Source organism: Lissotriton helveticus, chromosome 8 (genome assembly GCF_964261635.1).
Source record: "Lissotriton helveticus chromosome 8, aLisHel1.1, whole genome shotgun sequence".
Lineage (NCBI taxonomy): Eukaryota > Metazoa > Chordata > Amphibia > Caudata > Salamandridae > Lissotriton > Lissotriton helveticus.
The window spans coordinates 721,084,393-721,102,561 of NC_136069.1; the positions used below are offsets into that span (position 1 = coordinate 721,084,393).

General features: G+C 45.6%; 1 protein-coding gene across 1 annotated transcript in view; it reads left to right on the top strand.

Annotated features, from left to right (window-relative positions):
* IPO5 (importin 5) overlaps window positions 1-18,169 on the top strand; it is a 446,703-nt gene that overhangs the window by 206,763 nt on the left and 221,771 nt on the right. Inside the window, exons 15-19 of the mRNA XM_078657510.1 lie at window positions 9,749-9,832; window positions 15,997-16,129; window positions 16,227-16,348; window positions 17,159-17,255; window positions 17,647-17,819. Coding sequence (XP_078513636.1) covers window positions 9,749-9,832; window positions 15,997-16,129; window positions 16,227-16,348; window positions 17,159-17,255; window positions 17,647-17,819 — 609 coding nt within the window. The remainder of the gene's footprint in view (window positions 1-9,748; window positions 9,833-15,996; window positions 16,130-16,226; window positions 16,349-17,158; window positions 17,256-17,646; window positions 17,820-18,169) is intronic.

Genomic DNA, 18,169 nt, shown 5'->3' on the forward strand with positions numbered 1-18,169 from the left:
ATACTTTCAAAGATGGGGATTGCCACAAATGGATCGGTTAGCAACCCCAGAAAACGCAAAATGCTCAAAAATACAAAGTACCCACTCTACCAATCCAAGAGCAATGCTCTATCGATGAACTGGTCATAGATATTTGCATACCCTTTTCCTCCTCTCCCACTGCTTCCATTATTGGTCAGTAAGCCCAGACAAACATCTCTTACAATATTTGTAGCACCAACAACCTTTACAACTTTTTTTTTTTTACCACGTTGTGACTTTACCTTGCCTTTTTAAGCAACGTTTTTACATGTATGTTTTTACCACACATTTAAGGTAAGTTAGGGTGTGTGGAGTGTTTCTCCCCACAAATACATTGTTTTATATACATAAACAATATGGGATAATGGCATACGGTTTAAAAACATACAGGAATGCGAGGGAAAAACATGCGTGGTTAAGGCATGCAAAGTATTTCCCTATATTCCGTCTTACAACCACATGGGCTCTCCAGCCATAGTTTTCAACACTATTGGAGCTCTCCCTAGTCACACATGAGAAGTTTCACCTCAACCTGGACCTTCTCGCTCAGAGCAAAGGTATACTAAGACACCCCAATCACAAGGAGATGAATCTTGCGAAATGGTTCCAGAAGTCTTAGAATTTGGGTACCTAAGTTTACCACAGCAATGTATGGATCTTCCTAAAGAAGTTTGCAAACCTACAACAAGATAATATTATGCAACTAAAAGGAAAAGATTTGTTATATACTTCCAGCAACAAGTTAAACCCCTAAATGCACAAGTATAGACAGTACTTACTTATTACATTTGCAGATCACAGGGTTCGCTTATACTTTAATACAATTACACTTTGCAGCTATTGCTGCATATTTGCAGAATAGACAGCACTTATCCGTATTTAAAATATCTTTATTAAAGCTTGTATGGAAGGACTTGAGACAATCCTACATCCAAAGCTTCCACTTGCACCAGCATGGAACTTTAAAGCATTGTACTAGCAAGACTTATGGGGCCTCAGTTTCAGCCATTGCACTCTTGCCAATTGCAATACTTGTCTTGGAAGGTTGCCTTTTTAATTGTGATCACTTCACTTCGATGGGTCAGTCAGATTCAGGCATTAACCTTAGAAGAGCCGTTCTTCTAGCTTCATAGACACATGGTAATGCTTAGAACAAACGAAACCATCTTCCAAAGGTTGTTTCTAATTTTGATATTCATCCATAGAATTACCTGTCTTCTTTCCACAGCCTGACTGAGTTGCAGAAAGCATTTTACATACTTTAGGTGTTGAAAGAGCTTTAATGTATTATATTGACAGGACTAAAACCTTCAGAAAGACTAAATTATTGCTTTCACGCTTCCACATATAAGAAATGCAATTTCCAAATGTGGAATATTTATATGGATAGTGAAATGTATCCAAACTTGTTAGGCTAAAGATAAAATGCTTCTACCTGTTCCTCCTAAAGCACACTCGACTTGCAAAATAGGAGCTTTTATGGCATTTTAAGGGAACATTCCAATTGCTGATATTTGCAAGGCAGCAACATGGTCTACTCCACACACATTTACCAAACATTGTGTGGATGTATTTTCCAGTCAACATGAAAATGTTGGCCAAGCTGTACTAAAAACATTTTGAAACGACTGCAACCCCCATGGGATAACCGCTACCTAGGGAAAGGGACTGCTTCACAGTCCATGCACAACATGTGTATCTACAGCACACATGCCTCAAATGGATGACTTGCCCTGTAAGTATCTGTTCTTGGCATTTAGTGCTGTAGATTCAAATGCGCCTCCCTCAACAAACTCTGTGTAGGCTGCAGTTTATATATTGTACATCACATTACTCACATGGACATCACATTACTGATTCATTCTGCAACTTCATTCTCGCCTATCTGCGGAAAAACAATCTTGCAATGGAGTCGGTGACCATGCGCAGTATTACCAAGAGGATTCACACAGCCTCGTGACTCGAAGAAAACGTCTTGGAATAAAAACAATTTGTAATCATCCGAGCCCAACACTAGATGGTGGAAGTATGCACAGCATATGAAATATATTTAAAAGCACATTAGGCCTTGGTTTAAAACAAAAATGGTTGAGGTCTTACCCCATACTCTACTGCAGGAAAGGGTTTCTCAAATTTGCTAAAATCACTGCTATCAAGATTTTTCAGTCTTGTTATTTTAATGAAGGAATGCCAGAACTCTGCACTCAACTTTGAAAAGTTTTTCAGCTGCAGACAGTAGTACAGTTTACTATCTGCCATTTTTATCGGGAGACCAGTATCTTGGCCACAGTTTGATATCAAAGGGAGTGCTCCAGGTTGGGACATTTACAAAGCTATTGTTACATTGAAAAAAATGCTCCACTTCATGTAGGAAAGTGCCCCCTTTTTGAATAGTTTCCCCCAATCTTTTCCTAATATTGATGCACTTTGAGTGTGCCCTGGGTTCCTGCCAACCAGGTACCCAGGGCCTACGTTCTTTCCCTGAAACTGTACTTTGTACTCCCAAATTGGCATTTTACTGGCCACATGTAAGCCCCTTGTAAAAGGTACCAAGGGCTCTGTGACCAGGGAAGGCCTATGAGGGCTGCAGCACATATTGTGCCACCCTTCGAGGCCCTGTACCCTAACACATACATCCATTGCAGGCTGCATGTTTAAGTGCAGAGAAAAGTGAAGTCTATATGGCACACATCCCTGTGTGCCATGCCTACAGCCACTGCCATAGGTAAGCCACCCCTCTAGCAGGCTGCACTGTACCATTGGTGAGGGTACAGTGGCATGATCCCTGTACCCCTACAGTGCTTAAGTCTATTCTTGGGCACTCTAAGTGCAGTACAGCCATAACGAGTATATGTTCTGGGAGTTTGCCATTACAAACTCCACAGCTCCATAATGACTTTACTGAAATCTGGGAAGTTTGGTATCAAACTTCTCAGCACATTAAACCCTCACTGATGCCAGTGTGGAATTTAATGTAAAAATGTACTCCGAGGGCATCTTAGAGATGCACCCTGAAAAATGACTCCACTCTAGTTTCCTGGCTGAGTGGCTGCACGCCAGCTGCCACCACCAGACATGTTTCTGGACCCCTGGGTCAAGAGGCTGGTGCTCTCTGGGGTTCTATAACAAAGCACATCCTGGGTTGAGGTGCCAAGCCTCTTCTCCCAGGATGGGTAGGGTCCACGAAGTAGAAGGTTCATAAGCTTGTCTCCTTTGTTAGCTGACCCAGGCCTTTTGCTGCTCCAAGCAATTGGTCCCCACCTGTTCTGACCCCCACTTTGGGTGGGAGAATTGCCTGGAAAACTAAGATAGGAGAGGTGTGCCCACATTTGCTAACCCCACCCCTCAGAGGGGCGAGGCGAAGCACAACTCCATCCATGCTGTGTTGAAGATGGTGGGACCCAACCAGAGGAAGATGAGGACACCAACTGATTTGGCCCCAGCCCTACCGGCCTTTCCCGACCTCGACCTGCTCCAGCGAAATTCCGGTGTGTCCTGCAGCTCCCTAGGACCTGGAGGACCTGCCCTGCCTTCCCCAACCAGACTTTGTCTCCTGTGAGCACCAGATTTTCTCACCAACAGACTCCGGCCAATTCCACAAGTCAGCACCCGATGCCCATGGCCCAAGTTTGAGAGGCCCAACACCATAAGGTGGTCTCCCTGGCAATCCTGATTTGGGATCCTGTGATCCCTGACCTGCCTATAGTCCCAGACTATGCCTTCAGCCCTTTCTGGAGGAGCCCCTTGACCGGAGCCGGTAAGAATCTGACACCAAAATTCCCCTGCACCCAATGCCCCACGGGCATGGGTGGCCCAACCAATCCTCTCTCTGCATCCCAGCCGTCCCAACTTACCTCCAACCTGTGGTCGTACCCTAGAAGATCTTCGAGCCAAGCCTGCAGTGCTTGTTCAAACGGAGGAATCCCCTTTGAAAGTAACAGGGCACCCAATGCCAAAACAGCACCCTCTGCCCTAGTGCCGCTGTGGGTGTACCTTGGGTGCTAACTTCAAACCCTCCTATGCCCGGAGCTTAGCTCCTTCAACCTTGTGGCCTGCTCATGAGCAGCAACCAACCGGAGGCTGGGCGTCAGCACTCTGCACCCAGCCACCCTAGTGCCGCTGAGGGTGCTTTACGAGTGCATGCTTGAACCTGGGGGGACCCTTGTCCTAACCCCAGAAATTCAACCCTCATGACAGTTTACTTGCCTGTAAAACGATAACCCTATTCTGCCATAGGATTGCATTGACTCTTTTCCTCTGAAAAACTTTCATGTATGGAGGAACCTAAGGAACTGCTTTACTTAACTTTTAACTAGGAAATGTCCCAGTGTGAAATCTAGGCATATCACTCTGAGTAAGAAAAGTAAACTGAAAAGTAATCAAAAAAGTAATCCTTTAGTACTTGCAAAGTAACTGAAAGGTCATCTCAACAGATTCTAAATAATTGAACTATCTGTATACAAAACCAGTACAAACAATTGTATTGTTTTTGTGAAGGGTTTCACCTACCTGTACCAGGGCTAGCTTAGTTCTAGAAATATAATACAACTCTAATAGTTTTATACAAACAAATTGGTCAAAGTATAATCTTAAGTGTGTGAAATCATTTCTTGCCCGAGAGTAAAATAAATGGTTAGCACTACCCTCTGATAAAGCCTTAGTGCTCGCCCTCACACTACCACGAAAAGAGAGTAAGGTATATACTTGTTCGAGGCATATGGGCTGCAGATGGTACATTTATGAATAGATCGCCATCTGGTGTTGGGATCGGATGATTGCACTTGTTTTTCTCTTGGAGAAGTCTTTTGTCGTCACGAGACCGATGACTCCTTTGGGTGCTAGTGCGCATGGGCATCAGCTCCATCCTTAGATTGTTTTTTTCCGCCATCGGGTTCGGATGAGGATCGAAGCGCTCCGGATCGACTTCGAGAAAAAAGCGATATTTGGGCGCGTATTCCCTTTCCCGCGCCAGCAAGCGCCGACCCGGAAAAAGTGATAACCTTTAGTCATTTTTTTACTAAACTTTTTTGATCCTTTTGATCTGTTTTCGAGTTGAATGACTCCGATGGTGCTGGTAGGGTTGCCTGGGTTCAAACCTTGTGCCGACTGATGTCTGTTACCGACCCCCATCGCCGGTGCCTGTATTGCTTAGGGGCCGACCACGATAAGTCGTGCCCCGACTACCGGGCCTTGACGTCGAAAGCTAGGCGGAAGCGGTCCCGTGAGTGCCTCAAGCTCCGGCAGTCTACCTAACTACCCCTCCGCCAGTGGCGACTCCTAGGGTGTCGCCCCTGATGCCGTCCCAGGACGACGTTTTCCCCGATCCCACCCTCTTATCTGGTTCCGGCATCGGAACGGCGTCGATCGACGCCGCATTCGACGTCGAGAGAAGTGCAATAATTGTATGACCCGGCCCCATCCTTTGAACCGGAGTACCAGGAGATAGAGGGTGTGAGGCGTATTGGGAGGGGTCTGAGGACCCTCTGGCACGGGAGTGCCAGTCTTTTCAGGACTGGGCATGTGAGCTATGGGAGGCTAGTGGTTTGGACACTTCGCCCAACACTGGATTTGTCTCCCCTCCTACCGTGGCTGCTGAGGGGGCTGCCTACAGTGTGGTGTTGGCAAGGGCAGCCATGGCCATGGCTCTTGAGCTCCCCGTCGCGGCCGTGAGGACTAAACTCCTCACTGAGGTCCTCAAACCGCAGGCAAGCTCGGCTGAGCCTCTGCTGCCGTTCAATGAGGCCTTAACTGACGTTCTGTTGGGCACTTGGTCCAGGCCCGCTACAGGTGCTCCTGTAGATAGGAACGTGGCCAGACGACCGCCACACCCCCCCCCCCCCCCCCCCCGGCCCGGGCGACCCTTGCTTCCTGTCCACCCACCCCTGAGAGCCTGGTTATCCAGGCCTCTAACTCCCAGACCGCATTCCCGACGGCTCCACCTGATCGGGAATCCAAAAGGTACGAACAGTATGGCAAAAATATGTTCTCACTTAGTTTGGGGTTGCGGTCGGTCAACACCGTTTGCCTTTTGGGCCGTTATACCCACTCTCTGGGACATGGTCGCAGACGTGCTGCCACAATGCCCGGAGGAGGCCCAGGTTAAACTCGCCCAAGCCCTTGCGGAAGGGCGAGATGCGGCACGGTATTCCATTTGATGTGGGCTGGATATCACGCACTCGCTAGGCAGGGCGATTGCAACGACGGTGGCGGTTTGCCGCCACGCCTGGCTGAGGTCCGTCAACTTTTCGGCTGATGTCCAGACACCCTTATGGACATGCCGTTTGATGGCTGTCGCGTTTGATGGCCGTCGCCTCTTTGGCAACAAGGCAGAAAGTGCGCTTGAGCGCTTTAAGGACTCCAGGGCTACGGCCAAGTCCTTGGGCCTGTCGGCCCGTGCCAGCAGACTGCTGCCTTTCATGGCCAAGGAAGGGGCACCCCCACACGTCCTGCCAGCCACGGGCCGCAAACTAACATCCAGCGTGGTGGCGGACGTGGTAACCGCCTTGGCGGTAACAGGGGACAACGGCGAGGCCAGTCCACATCCACCCCCACAGCATCCGCCTCAAAGCCTTCCTAGTCAGAGCTATCAGGCCCATTTGACGCTAGTGGGGAGCAGGGTTCGCCATCACATCGGACAGGTTGGTGCTACAAATCGTCCGAAGGGGCTACTCCCTCCCCTTCGAGACGACCCCTCCAGCCATGCCACCGCGTGTCTGGGGATCGCTTGAGACTTCTGCAAGAGAAAGTTACGGCCCTCTTGGCCAAGGGGGCCATCGAGCGCGTTCCTGGGCCAGAAGTAGGGTGTAGTTGTTACTCCCACTACTTTCTGGTTCCCAAGAAGGGCAAAGGGGGCCTACGCCCTATCTTGGACCTGCAGAAAGTCAACGTCTTCCTCCGGAAGGAGAAGTTCAAGATGCTGACTTTGGCTCAGGTCTTAGCTACCCTAGACCCTGGAGACTGGATGGTAGCGTTGGACTTGAAGGACGCATATTTTCACATCCCAGTCCTGCCGACTCACCGGCGCTACCTGCGGTTCACGGTAGGCCTCGAGCCCTTTCAGTTTACCGTGCTCCCCTTTGGTCTTACCAGCGCCCCACAGGTGTTCACGAAAGTGATGGCGGTGGTCGCAGCTCATCTGCGTAGATTAGGGGTGTCGGTCTTCCCCTATCTAGACGACTGGTTGTTGAAGGTGGGCTCGCCTCAGTCGTCAGCCACCTCAGACTACGGCCGACCTCCTGCACCTGCTGGGGTTCTCCATCAATGTGCCGAAGTCACCTCTGTGTCCCTCTCAGAAGCTCCTCTTCATCGGAGCAGTTCTAGACTTGGCACAGTTTTGGGTTTATCCTCCCGAACAGCGGGTTCGGGATATTCAGGCTCTGATTCCGATCTTTCCGCCTTTATCCCGAGTCTCGGTCAGGTTGACGCTGGGGCTGATGGCCTCCTGCATCCTTCTGGCGCATCACGCCAGGTGGCGGATGCGGGCTCTGCAGTGGGACCTGAAGTTTCAGTGGGCCCAGCATCAGGGCAAGTTGCCCGACCACGTCTTGATCTCGGAGGGCACTGCAAGACCGTTGCAATGGTGGCTCATGGACCGTGATTGGGTCAGCAGCAGATCCCTCTCCCTACCCCAACCGGAGCACATAGTTATGACCGATGCGTCCCTCCTGGGCTGGGGGGGACACATGGGAGAGGCAGAGATCAGAGGCCTCTGGTCTCCAGCGGAGTCCCGGCTCCATATCAACCTTTTGGAGTTGCGGGCGATTCGGCTTGCACTGAAAGCATTCCTCTCCTCTGACGGGGGAATGCAGTGCAGGTGTTCACGGACGAGACCATCACCCTGTGGTACTCCAACAAATAGGGCGGGGTGGGGTCGTGGACCCTATGCCAGGAGACTTTGGTCCTCTGCCAATGGCTGGAACATCAGGCCGGGACCCTGGTGGTTCAACACCTGGCAGTTTCCCTGAACTCCAGGGCGGACAAACTAAGCCGTAGGTGCATAATGAATCACAAATGGCGTCTGAACTCTGACGTGGCGCAAGGCCTCTTTCAGCAGTGGGGAGAGCCTTGGTTAAATCTATTCGCCACAGAAGAGAACGCGCAATGTCATCAGTTCTGCACGTTGGAATTTCCAAGGCGGCACTCGCTCGGAGACGCTTTTCATCGCAAGTGGAGTTACGGTCTGTTGTACGCCTTTCTGCCTATACCGCTTCAGCCCAGAGTGCTGAAGATCAGGTGCGACCGGGCACAAGTCATCCTTGCGGCTCCGGACTGGGCACGAAGATCCTGTTATCCCGAGCTACTCAGCATGTCAGTTGATCCCCCGATTCATCTGCCACTTCAGGAGGACCTTCGGTCGCAGCAGCAGGGGACGGTCCTCCACCCGAACCTGTCCAGTCTCCACCTCCATGCGTGGAGATTGAGCGGCGACAGTTGAGACCATTTGACTTGCCTCCTGAAGTCTGCGATGTAATTCTGGCAGCCAGGCGTCCCTCCACAAAATCTGTATACGCCTGCAGGTGGAACAAATTTGTGGCATGGTGCACAGCAAAGGCTGTGGATCCACTCTCTGCCCCCCTTTCTGAGGTTCTCCTCTTTTTTCTTTCTCTTGGCCAGCAGGGCTCTGCTCTGAGCAATATCAAGGGCTACCTCTCTGCCATTACTGCCTTCTTAAGGCTACCTGACCAGCCCTCTTTGTTCAAGTCCCCGGTTGTAAATAGGTTCTTGAAGGGCATCACTCGTATGTTTTTCCCCCTGTTCCTGTCGTGATGCCTCAGCGGGACTTGAACCTTGTTCTGACTTATCTGATGTGCGCTCCCTTCGAGCCACTTCATAACTGTCCTCTTCGTCTTCTCACGCTTAAGACTGCATTCCTGGTTGCCATCACCTCTGCCAGGAGAGTGAGTGAGCTACAGGCCCTTTCTTCACAACCTCCTTTCCTTTCTGTCCATCTGGACAGGGTATATTTTAACTATTCTTATGAGGGTTAAATCAGTCCTATGAAGAAAGTTGAACTGCACAAAACTGAAGCTTGCTTTTTGTGACAGTTCGCTTGGATATGCCAGTACTTTGCTCTATTCAGAATTCAACACCTCCTTATTTCATCTACCTGCTGGTTTCTGAGATTGAGCAGGTTGGTGCTATTGCTGCTTGTAAGGCCCCTGTAACATCAAGGTCCCACTCCTAGTGCCCTTCCTCTTAGATGCTCAAAGTTGTGCATTTATTGTACACGAAGTGTGCCTCCAGTATCTCCCATAGTGTCCTCATGGTAGTCCTATAGGTTAGCATTTGTCATGTCAGATATCCAAATTCTTAATCTAGTTCTCCAGACAAAACATGCACTCAGTCCTTCAATAAGGGCTTAATGGTAAACATAATTATAGTGATAAGAGTTAGGTTAGAATGTCTCCTAAATTAAGGTTGGCTTTGTGTCCTCCCAAACATTTCTCTGTAGGACATAATGCCATAGGTTGGTTTCTGGTTTCAATATGGCTGTTGCAGTGGTTACTATATTAGCAGCTGTATGATAGTACATGCTATTTTAGGATGGTGTAACCTACATGTTTTTTCTTTAACTTGTTAAATAATTTGGTTTTGTTTGCTATGTTTGTGCCCTCTTCGTTGCATCAGAAGTATACTGTAGTAGTTCTTGTAGCAGAGGGGATGTTCACCCCCTCAAAATAAGTTGCGTGAGTGAAGTTTCCCTGATGCCATGTGTTTCTCCTTACAGTTTATGCAGGATGCCTCTGACGTAATGCAATTGCTACTCAAGACTCAAACGGACTTTAGTGATCTGGAAGATGACGATCCTCAAGTGAGTCCTAGGCATTGTTTTAATAATTTCCTGATATATTCCTTCCTACTCTTATTCATTGTTGAAATAACCCAATGTAATACATTGTAGTGAAAAAGCGAACTAAACTATGTTTTCCAGTTACAAATGCACAGTTCAAGAAATTAAGCTAAATGTGAACCATCAATTAAGCATTTGAACTAAATGTGTGCCAAAAGTGTCCAATTGGCTCCGCCTTACTTGCTGTACTTTGTTTAGGTCTTGCCTCTCAGACAGTGCAAGGTCTACCAGACAGCACAAACTGTCTGGTTGAAAAGACCTATTATGGGCTTAGCAAGAACTACAGGGTGCTTTAGGATGCCCGTTGTTTACCATTGGTTGGCTTTGTTTCTCCTTTTCTTGCTTCCTATTGGATGAATTTTCTTGTTCACCTGGTTTGTCCCTCCCCTCTAGCATAGCCTCATTACCGCCTTGTTGGTTTTGCTGCTTTTAGGGAACTAAATTTTGATTAAGTACTCCATGAGTGCATGTTTTACAACTCTCTCCTCATGTGCTTTCCTGCAAATTACCACAACTTTGCTCTGCAATGTTTCTCGTGTACTTTTCCACCCATCCCACTATGCTACCTCTTCTCTCCCTCTTGTGCTTCTTTGTCCTTTCCCTGTGTTGCCTCCCACCAAACCCTTGTTGCTCTCTTCATGACCTGCCTTTCTTCACACCTCACCAGATACTCCACTCTGTTGCAAGTCGTTTTAGATTCTGAATGGATTTTCCCGATTTATACCCTTATATAGGTACAATTTGCGTTGCCCTTATATAGGCATAGAAATCAAGCCCTTAGTTAAGCATAGCATATGCTACCCAAATACAGGTATGGCTACTTCTCTCCGTTCACCAAACGTCACAACGATTTCTTGAAAACCAGCTTAAGCCGTTAGGGACTTCCCCTTGCTTGAATATTGATTTCTCCAAGAACTCAGTTAGTTTTACAATGAACAACTATTCCCCAGGGGTTCATTCATGATGTTCATATGCCCGACTTTACGTCAAACATGGCATTCCTAAACACCTTCAAGGTATAAATATTCCTTCACTTGCTATGGCAAGGCACGGTGGTTTGGAGCAGTTTGACGACCTACTTGCCCGACGCAGCTCACTACAGCAAGTGCCGAAGGAAGCGGACTCTCCAGTTGACGCACTGATCAGGAAGCTGCCCCCCTCTGCTGAGAAATCTAGCTCCAGTGTTTGACTCCCCTTGCGCGGTGTTGAGAAATCGAGTCCCGAGACAGATACCAGACCTCCTTCATTCTAAGGTATGGAGCGGATTAGAACCTAGAGAAACCATTGGTAGATTCTTGGCAAAACTAAACCTATGCAAAAGACCATATATACTTCCTCCCTCGTACTAGACTTAGGTTGGGTACATTGGGGTAGGTGTATTTTAGAAGCACCAGTTGAATATTTTAGCCTGTGTTTTTATGTATGTATTTTTATATGGCTTAGAAACCATACAATGCTCTTACAGTATTATTTTATAATACTATTCTCGCTGTACGCATTATACTTTGCATTCTGTCTAACGATTGTAGCAGTTCACCTCTCTTGCATGAGTAAGAAGACTGTTCAATAAACCTTTTATTGAAAACGCCCATCTCACTATTTCTCTGCAACTCTGTAGAAACGAAGCATACACAATTGACTGAGTGAAATACTTATCTATCGTTTCCACTACTCTGAAGATGGTTATTCCAGTCCTAGGTAAACAAAGTTCTCATGTTTCTGCGGTTGTCGGAAACTAATACCTTCTTGTGAACTCGAGAAACTTTCTAGTGACCTCTGAGCTAGCTGGCACTCACTATTAAGTTTAGTATATTCGATAGAGACCTACTGACCGAAGTCATACGTCATATCTATAGGATATACTATTCCAATGCGCAGAGCCTATTGGGTTGAACGCATGAAAGGCCCTCCAAAACCATGCTGCAGTGTTGCGTCATTGTTTTTTTTGTTTTTTTGCTCAGCAGAGGCAAATTCCGCACAGCTTGGAACATTAGCAGTGCACAAGCGAACAATTTCTGCACTTCATTGATCAAGTTTTGTTACCTTGCACACGAGTTAAGCCTAATGACAGTCTAGCACCTTCAAATATGCTTTCACACTGTGGCTCACACCATAGTAACCAGTCCGGAGCTTAGTGTATGCAGTCTATATGACAGGCTCAACGTTAAAGCAGTGAGATTTTGCCTGTGCTGTTTTGCGATCAGGCATTACTGATGATCCAGTGCCTGCCAGTGTTCAGTGATTAAGGTAGTCTGACAACAATACTTGAAACTTACTATGAGCCCGCCCCCTGGGCACATGAAGATTTCTACTCCTGTTGCCCTTTATCAAACAGAGAGGAACTTGGTATTGAATAAAAGTTCCTAGAGCACTGAAAGCAAAGGTGTTGAAAGTAGGTAAACCAAGTGCCCCCCCCCCAACTTTGTAGTTCCTGATACAGATAATTTTTGCTACCTCCAAACCAGTAAAGGGATGACTGGTATGTGCACTATGTATTAATAGATGCGCTGCACTGGCAGTCTACATTTAATTTGATACAGACCAAGCAAATGTTGAGTCGTGAGGAGCATGATATTATCTTCCCTGCATAAAACTAGGGCAGAACATGAGCAACATAATTCTCAGTTCAGCGCAGTACCGTGGAACAGGGAACTTAAAAATTAAGCGATAACAAACCATCTGGTTGAATGGACCAAAGTGATATTTTTTTCTAAAGCCTTTTGTTATCCAAGCATTTGTTGGACAGTTTTTTAGTGGACTTTAGACAGCACATTGATGGTCACATCGCTGATTCCAAGCGACTGGCTGTAGCTTTGGATAATTGTTGCTACAAATTTGATGAAACAGGACAGACATTGGGCTATGCTATGTGGGGATACAATCTAAACAACCATAAAAAAATTAAGGAATTGTAGTTCCGAGGGCTCTTGATTGTTACAGAAACCCAAGAAAAAATGGGCCATTTCATCTGAGCCTCAAGTGAAATTGGAAGCAAGATAACCTATTATCTCAGCATTGTGATGGCTTCAAATCTTGCATGTTGAGCCACATTGCAGGACTTTTAGGACACTACTATTTTTAAATCCTCCTGTTAGATTTAATCGTCCACTGAGTAGCACCTTAATGTTTTAGTTGCTCTGGTGTTTATTGCTATGTTTGCAGGTCTGGAAAGTCTCTCGAACACTCCTCTTAACACAAACCAGCATCTCTACATTGACTTTGTAGAAGGCCTGAGGACAAAACAAGGATGGCCATTAATTAAGTGTACCAACCATTGAGATGGCAGATGTGTTTAGAATGCCAAATAGAGTTAAAGAGTTGTGTGTATGTGTGAGGAATAACTTGGTCAGGAATCCTCTTTTGGAGGAAAACCATAAGGTTTGTTTGGTGGCAGTGCTGACTCACTCTGCCTTTATGACATCGAGATACACCCAACATTGTTGTGTAGTTCCTAATAGGATCTGCACGTTCCGACAACAAACTAAGGGGTTGGTGTCCAGACTGATTCCAGACACCCGCTAAGGATATGTCTGCCTTCAGACCAGCTAGCCCCCTAACTATACCAAGGAGCAAATAGATTCTGGCTAATATCGAACATGACAACTCTTGATCCTTCAGGGATCGTGGAAATAGTACAGTACTTTTCACTCAGTCACTCGTGCTCACTTCGTCTCGGAGAGATACACAGAATAAACGATGGAGACGTTTTCAATATACATTTATTGAACCATGTACTGCGACAACCATTAGAAACAGATGTGTAAGATTGCAAGCACCAACAGAGTACGTAATTGTACCTAGCACATGTATGTGGGTATAAAGCCAAGAATCCCATAGGGACGAGCCTACCCTATTACCTGATGGGAGAGAACAAAGGACCCCGTCTTGACCTCGAGTTGGACACCCCGCAGGGGTTGTCGGACCACTACGAGCTGGAGCTTCTGAAGGCCAGTAACTCAGCATCTAGTGTCAGCTTGAAGCTTCTCCTCTAACTAGTGTTGTGTCTAAAGATCGCCTCTGGGTTCCTTACATAATCCTTATATAATCCATGTGTTGTAGGTATGATTATGAAAATTAACCTAGAACAATAACTGCGACTATGCAAAGTAGTTCTTTTGCCCTAGGAGGAAGATGACCATGACTTTTTACATAGAATATGTTCATGCTGTTAATATGTTGCGTGCATGGACTTTTCTAAGAATCCTCATGCATAATTAATAAGGCTGGTTTCCAAGAAACGAATCGACATTTATTCAGCACATAACTAGGTAAAAGGTCAGTGCTAGAACCGTTATGCATAGCAAGGTAGGATAAATGTAGGTAAAAGGTTGTGTAGCTACTAGGCCTAGATTGGGGTACATTGGGGAACATCATCTACAGATTGAGAATTGACTACTCTAGTAGATTGGAGTTTTGTCACTTTGTGGTTGATCAGATGTTATGTTTTGGAGCCATGCAGAGCTGTAGGAATCGCCTGGAGGTGCACACTAACAATGACACAGGATATTTTATGGTGTCCATGGCAGATTTGATCTTTAAGGGATACCAGCTAATGCATTGGATCTTCGAGGTATCATCTGCAAAAATCATCTTATTGGCAAGAAAATGACACCTCAGTGATTGTATTGATATCGTGTGTGGACAATGGTTTTTCCAGGACTGCTTGACATGGCCAGTTGGTAGACCGTGTAGAGTGAAGTTACAGCCAGCCTTTGTGCCACCGCTAGTGGCTAAAGACCTTTTGGGAAGGTTGAAACTTGACATTGGATTTCTTTCTTCCTTGTTAAAACACCACGTTTTTGTATTTTAGACATCTGACATGAGGGAGAAAGCCAGTAGTAACCCTATATCTGTTACTACTTACGGCTGATGTCTCCCCTTTTGAATTCATCCAGGCGCCAGAGTGGATCTGGAGAAATTTGATTGCAGTTCCCTCTGGAGTCAGCAGGTGGCTTTGTGCAGCTCCGCATCGGATCAGTCCTGTTCTGAATGGGACATTGGGGCGCTTATATATGTGCCTCTTCTGCATGTCGTCAGTTCATTTGTTTCCATGCCTTCCTACAAGGATTCAGAGCTCCATCAAATCCTGTCTGACCGTTTTCGGGTTCTCAAATCTCCTCCAGTGCACAAGGGACATTTCCCCTCCTAAAACCACAGGGTTTACTATGTAAAGCCTACAGCTGTCATGTGATGGACACCCACAATATCTCTTTGGTGCCTCAGCTCCAGGCACAACTCGTTATTTTGTAGACTTTGCATGAAGGTGAACAAAAAGGTCTTTCGCAACGTCCAGCCACACTTGGTGTCACACATGAGATGCGCAGAAACTTCCCAATCTCCTGCCGATAACGATATTGATGAGGGTAAGTGTACCCTTTGACGCCCTTTTTCTGGATCTGCAAGATTCCAGTGACCTATACACATCACCATACATTGGCATTCCTTCTCCTAACCAAACTATGGCAACAGAACTCTGCCTGCCTAACAGTGTTTGGTTGCCCTTTCGGGCTGCAAGATTTTCAGGTTTGAGGCATCACACAGACCCACTATCATCAGATGTACTGCTTTGGTATGTATTCCCGAAGGTGAAGAGTCTGTGATTAGAAGCATTTATCAGAACAACAAGTTACTTACTGTCGGTAACTCTTTAGTGGATTCTTAAGCCTGTAAATTCTTTATCACCTTCCCTCCTCGTTCAGTGGAATGGACTCTTTGGGCTTATTAACGGATCAGTTTGGATTCTTCTTAAAGATGGTGCAGTGTCTGACAGCTTGGACAGAATTCAAAGAAACTGACACCAGCGAGCAGGGGTTGCATGCATATGTATCTCCAATGTCCCTTCTGGGGCGAGATGAACACAGCACAGAGCCGCATGGCGCCACATACCTCTGTGTGGGGGCAATGCTAGTAAAGATTTCTAGATCCAGTCTGGCACATGAGGATATTTACAAAGTAAGTGCTCTGCCATTACAGCATCTACCAGAAAGAATCTTAAGACTGTAAGTAGCTTGTTCTTATATAGTGATCTAACAACTTCATAGTCTTCGTGCTATCTGCTTTTTGTAGTTGCTTAGATAAGTGCAGATGATTGTGGATAGTCACTTGTACATGGTTTCTAACCTTAGATATCCTACATGATTTCTGCGTGGGCGAGAATGTGCAAGATCCTAGGGAAAGAGTTTCAGCAATACCTCCCTGTTGTCATGGGACCCTTGATGAAGACTGCCTCCATTAAGCCTGAAGTTGCACTGCTCGACAGTAGGTGCCAGTAACCATTTAAAAAAAACATCGTTGGCTGATGATAGTCCCTTACTTTTTATGAATGTCTTTTTACCCTTCTAATGCCTCTCAACAGCACAAGACATGGAGAGCATGAGTGATGATGATGGCTGGGAATTTGTAAACCTTGGTGATCAGCAGAGCTTTGGCATAAAAACTGCAGGCCTTGAAGAAAAAGCAACTGCTTGCCAAATGTTGGTAGGTATTCAACTGTGACTTGGCAACTTAATCTAGAATTCTGAGTAAAGGAAGCTTAAAGAGGGGTTATAGTGTTACATTCAAATATTACAGCTAGATTTGTTTTCCTTATGGTTGTAATGTGCAACTTTTACAATGAATGCCTTAGTTTTCCATTGCGGACCAAGTATAAAGAAATGAAACAGTGAGAGCCTATAACTATAAACTTGGTGAAGGTTACTGCTCCAGAAAGTTAATGTCCGATTAAGTAACACCAGAATTTGAAGCTTTTCCTTCCTATTAGGCAATTGATAATAAGGAACACAATAGCATGGAATTGTATATGACTGCACACTGACTTAGTAATGTATGTTGGATTTGTTATGTTTTAACAATTCCCCTAAATTGTCAGTACAACTTCAGGTCACCTATGCTCTTTATTTTATACTTCATTTCATGGCATTGTGGAACGTAGGAAAACTGGTAAAATGACAGAATTGCTGTGTTAAACGAGTAAAGGTAATCTGTTGACCTCGTACGTGTTGATTTGTATTGGTAGATTGCCCCACATGGGGATGGCTAGTTTTGCATCTTTAGAAGTATAAAAAGACATATTTGAATTGAAATGTAGTTAGTCACAGCTCTGAAGTTGGTTGAGATTTATTGTTCATAATACCACACTTTAATGTGCAAAATTAGTCTGTTTGTGTATATCGTCACTTGAGTGTACCTCGAATGCTTTTCTCCTTGCTGCTTTGTATAAAGTGTATGTCTCTTGTTGCGCTTTAAAATTGAAGGGCAAAGGTTAAAACGAAATCCTTTTGTTTGCAGGTTTGTTACGCCAAGGAACTGAAAGAAGGTTTTGTGGAGTATACAGAGCAAGTTGTGAAGCTTATGGTGCCGCTCCTTAAATTTTACTTTCATGATGATATCCTTGTTCATGTTTACAATTTGTTTTCCTACAGCATTTGCCACTCTGCTTTCTTGAACTTCATGGTTCACTAAAGTCATGCAACATTAAGAAGGAATTGTTCTTTTGATTCTTTATTACAAAAGTGAATCCTGTGCCCATGTTATGCTGATTTAATCTAGCATGACACAGGCTACCATCTAAGTTGTACTGATTACGCACATTTTTACTTTTTACTACAGCTTAGTTACAGGGTAGTAATAGTTTGTGTACGCTACAGTGCACTTACTGAGGACTAGTGCTGTTTCTAATGGCCTTTGTAATTTGCCAGTAATTAATGAATTTTCTTTGCATATTGTTTAAGCATGTGAAGTTGAGACCATTTCACTATTTCCTTAACTAAACAAAAGTGTCCGTGTTGCTGCTGCAGAATCAATGCCCTTGCTCCTTGAATGTGCAAGAGTGCGTGGTCCGGAATACTTGACACAAATGTGGCATTTCATGTGTGATGCTCTTATCAAGGCTATTGGAACAGAGCCAGATTCAGACGTTCTCTCAGAAGTGATGCACTCTTTTGCGAAGGTGAGTTGCTTTCACAGTGCAATACTTTGGTAATTTTTCATTCATTGTTCTGAATTCAGTTGGGTTTTCTGGTATCTATCGCAGTGGAAAGCTTCATCCTTCTGGTTTTTGATATAACACGCCCATGGACCAACAACTGCAGACTAGAAAGTACAACAGATTACCTCCTGTATACCAGTGCTGTAAAAGAAGGCCACAAGAAAAAACATGCCACACTGACTTAATGTTCACAATTTCTTTGAGTTCTCAGTCAGATCATGCTATGAACGTTTAGTACTGTCAGTACATTTTTGCAGATTCCTCGCAACAATGGCTTAGTTTTAGACCCCCTCTCACCAAACCTGTGTAGC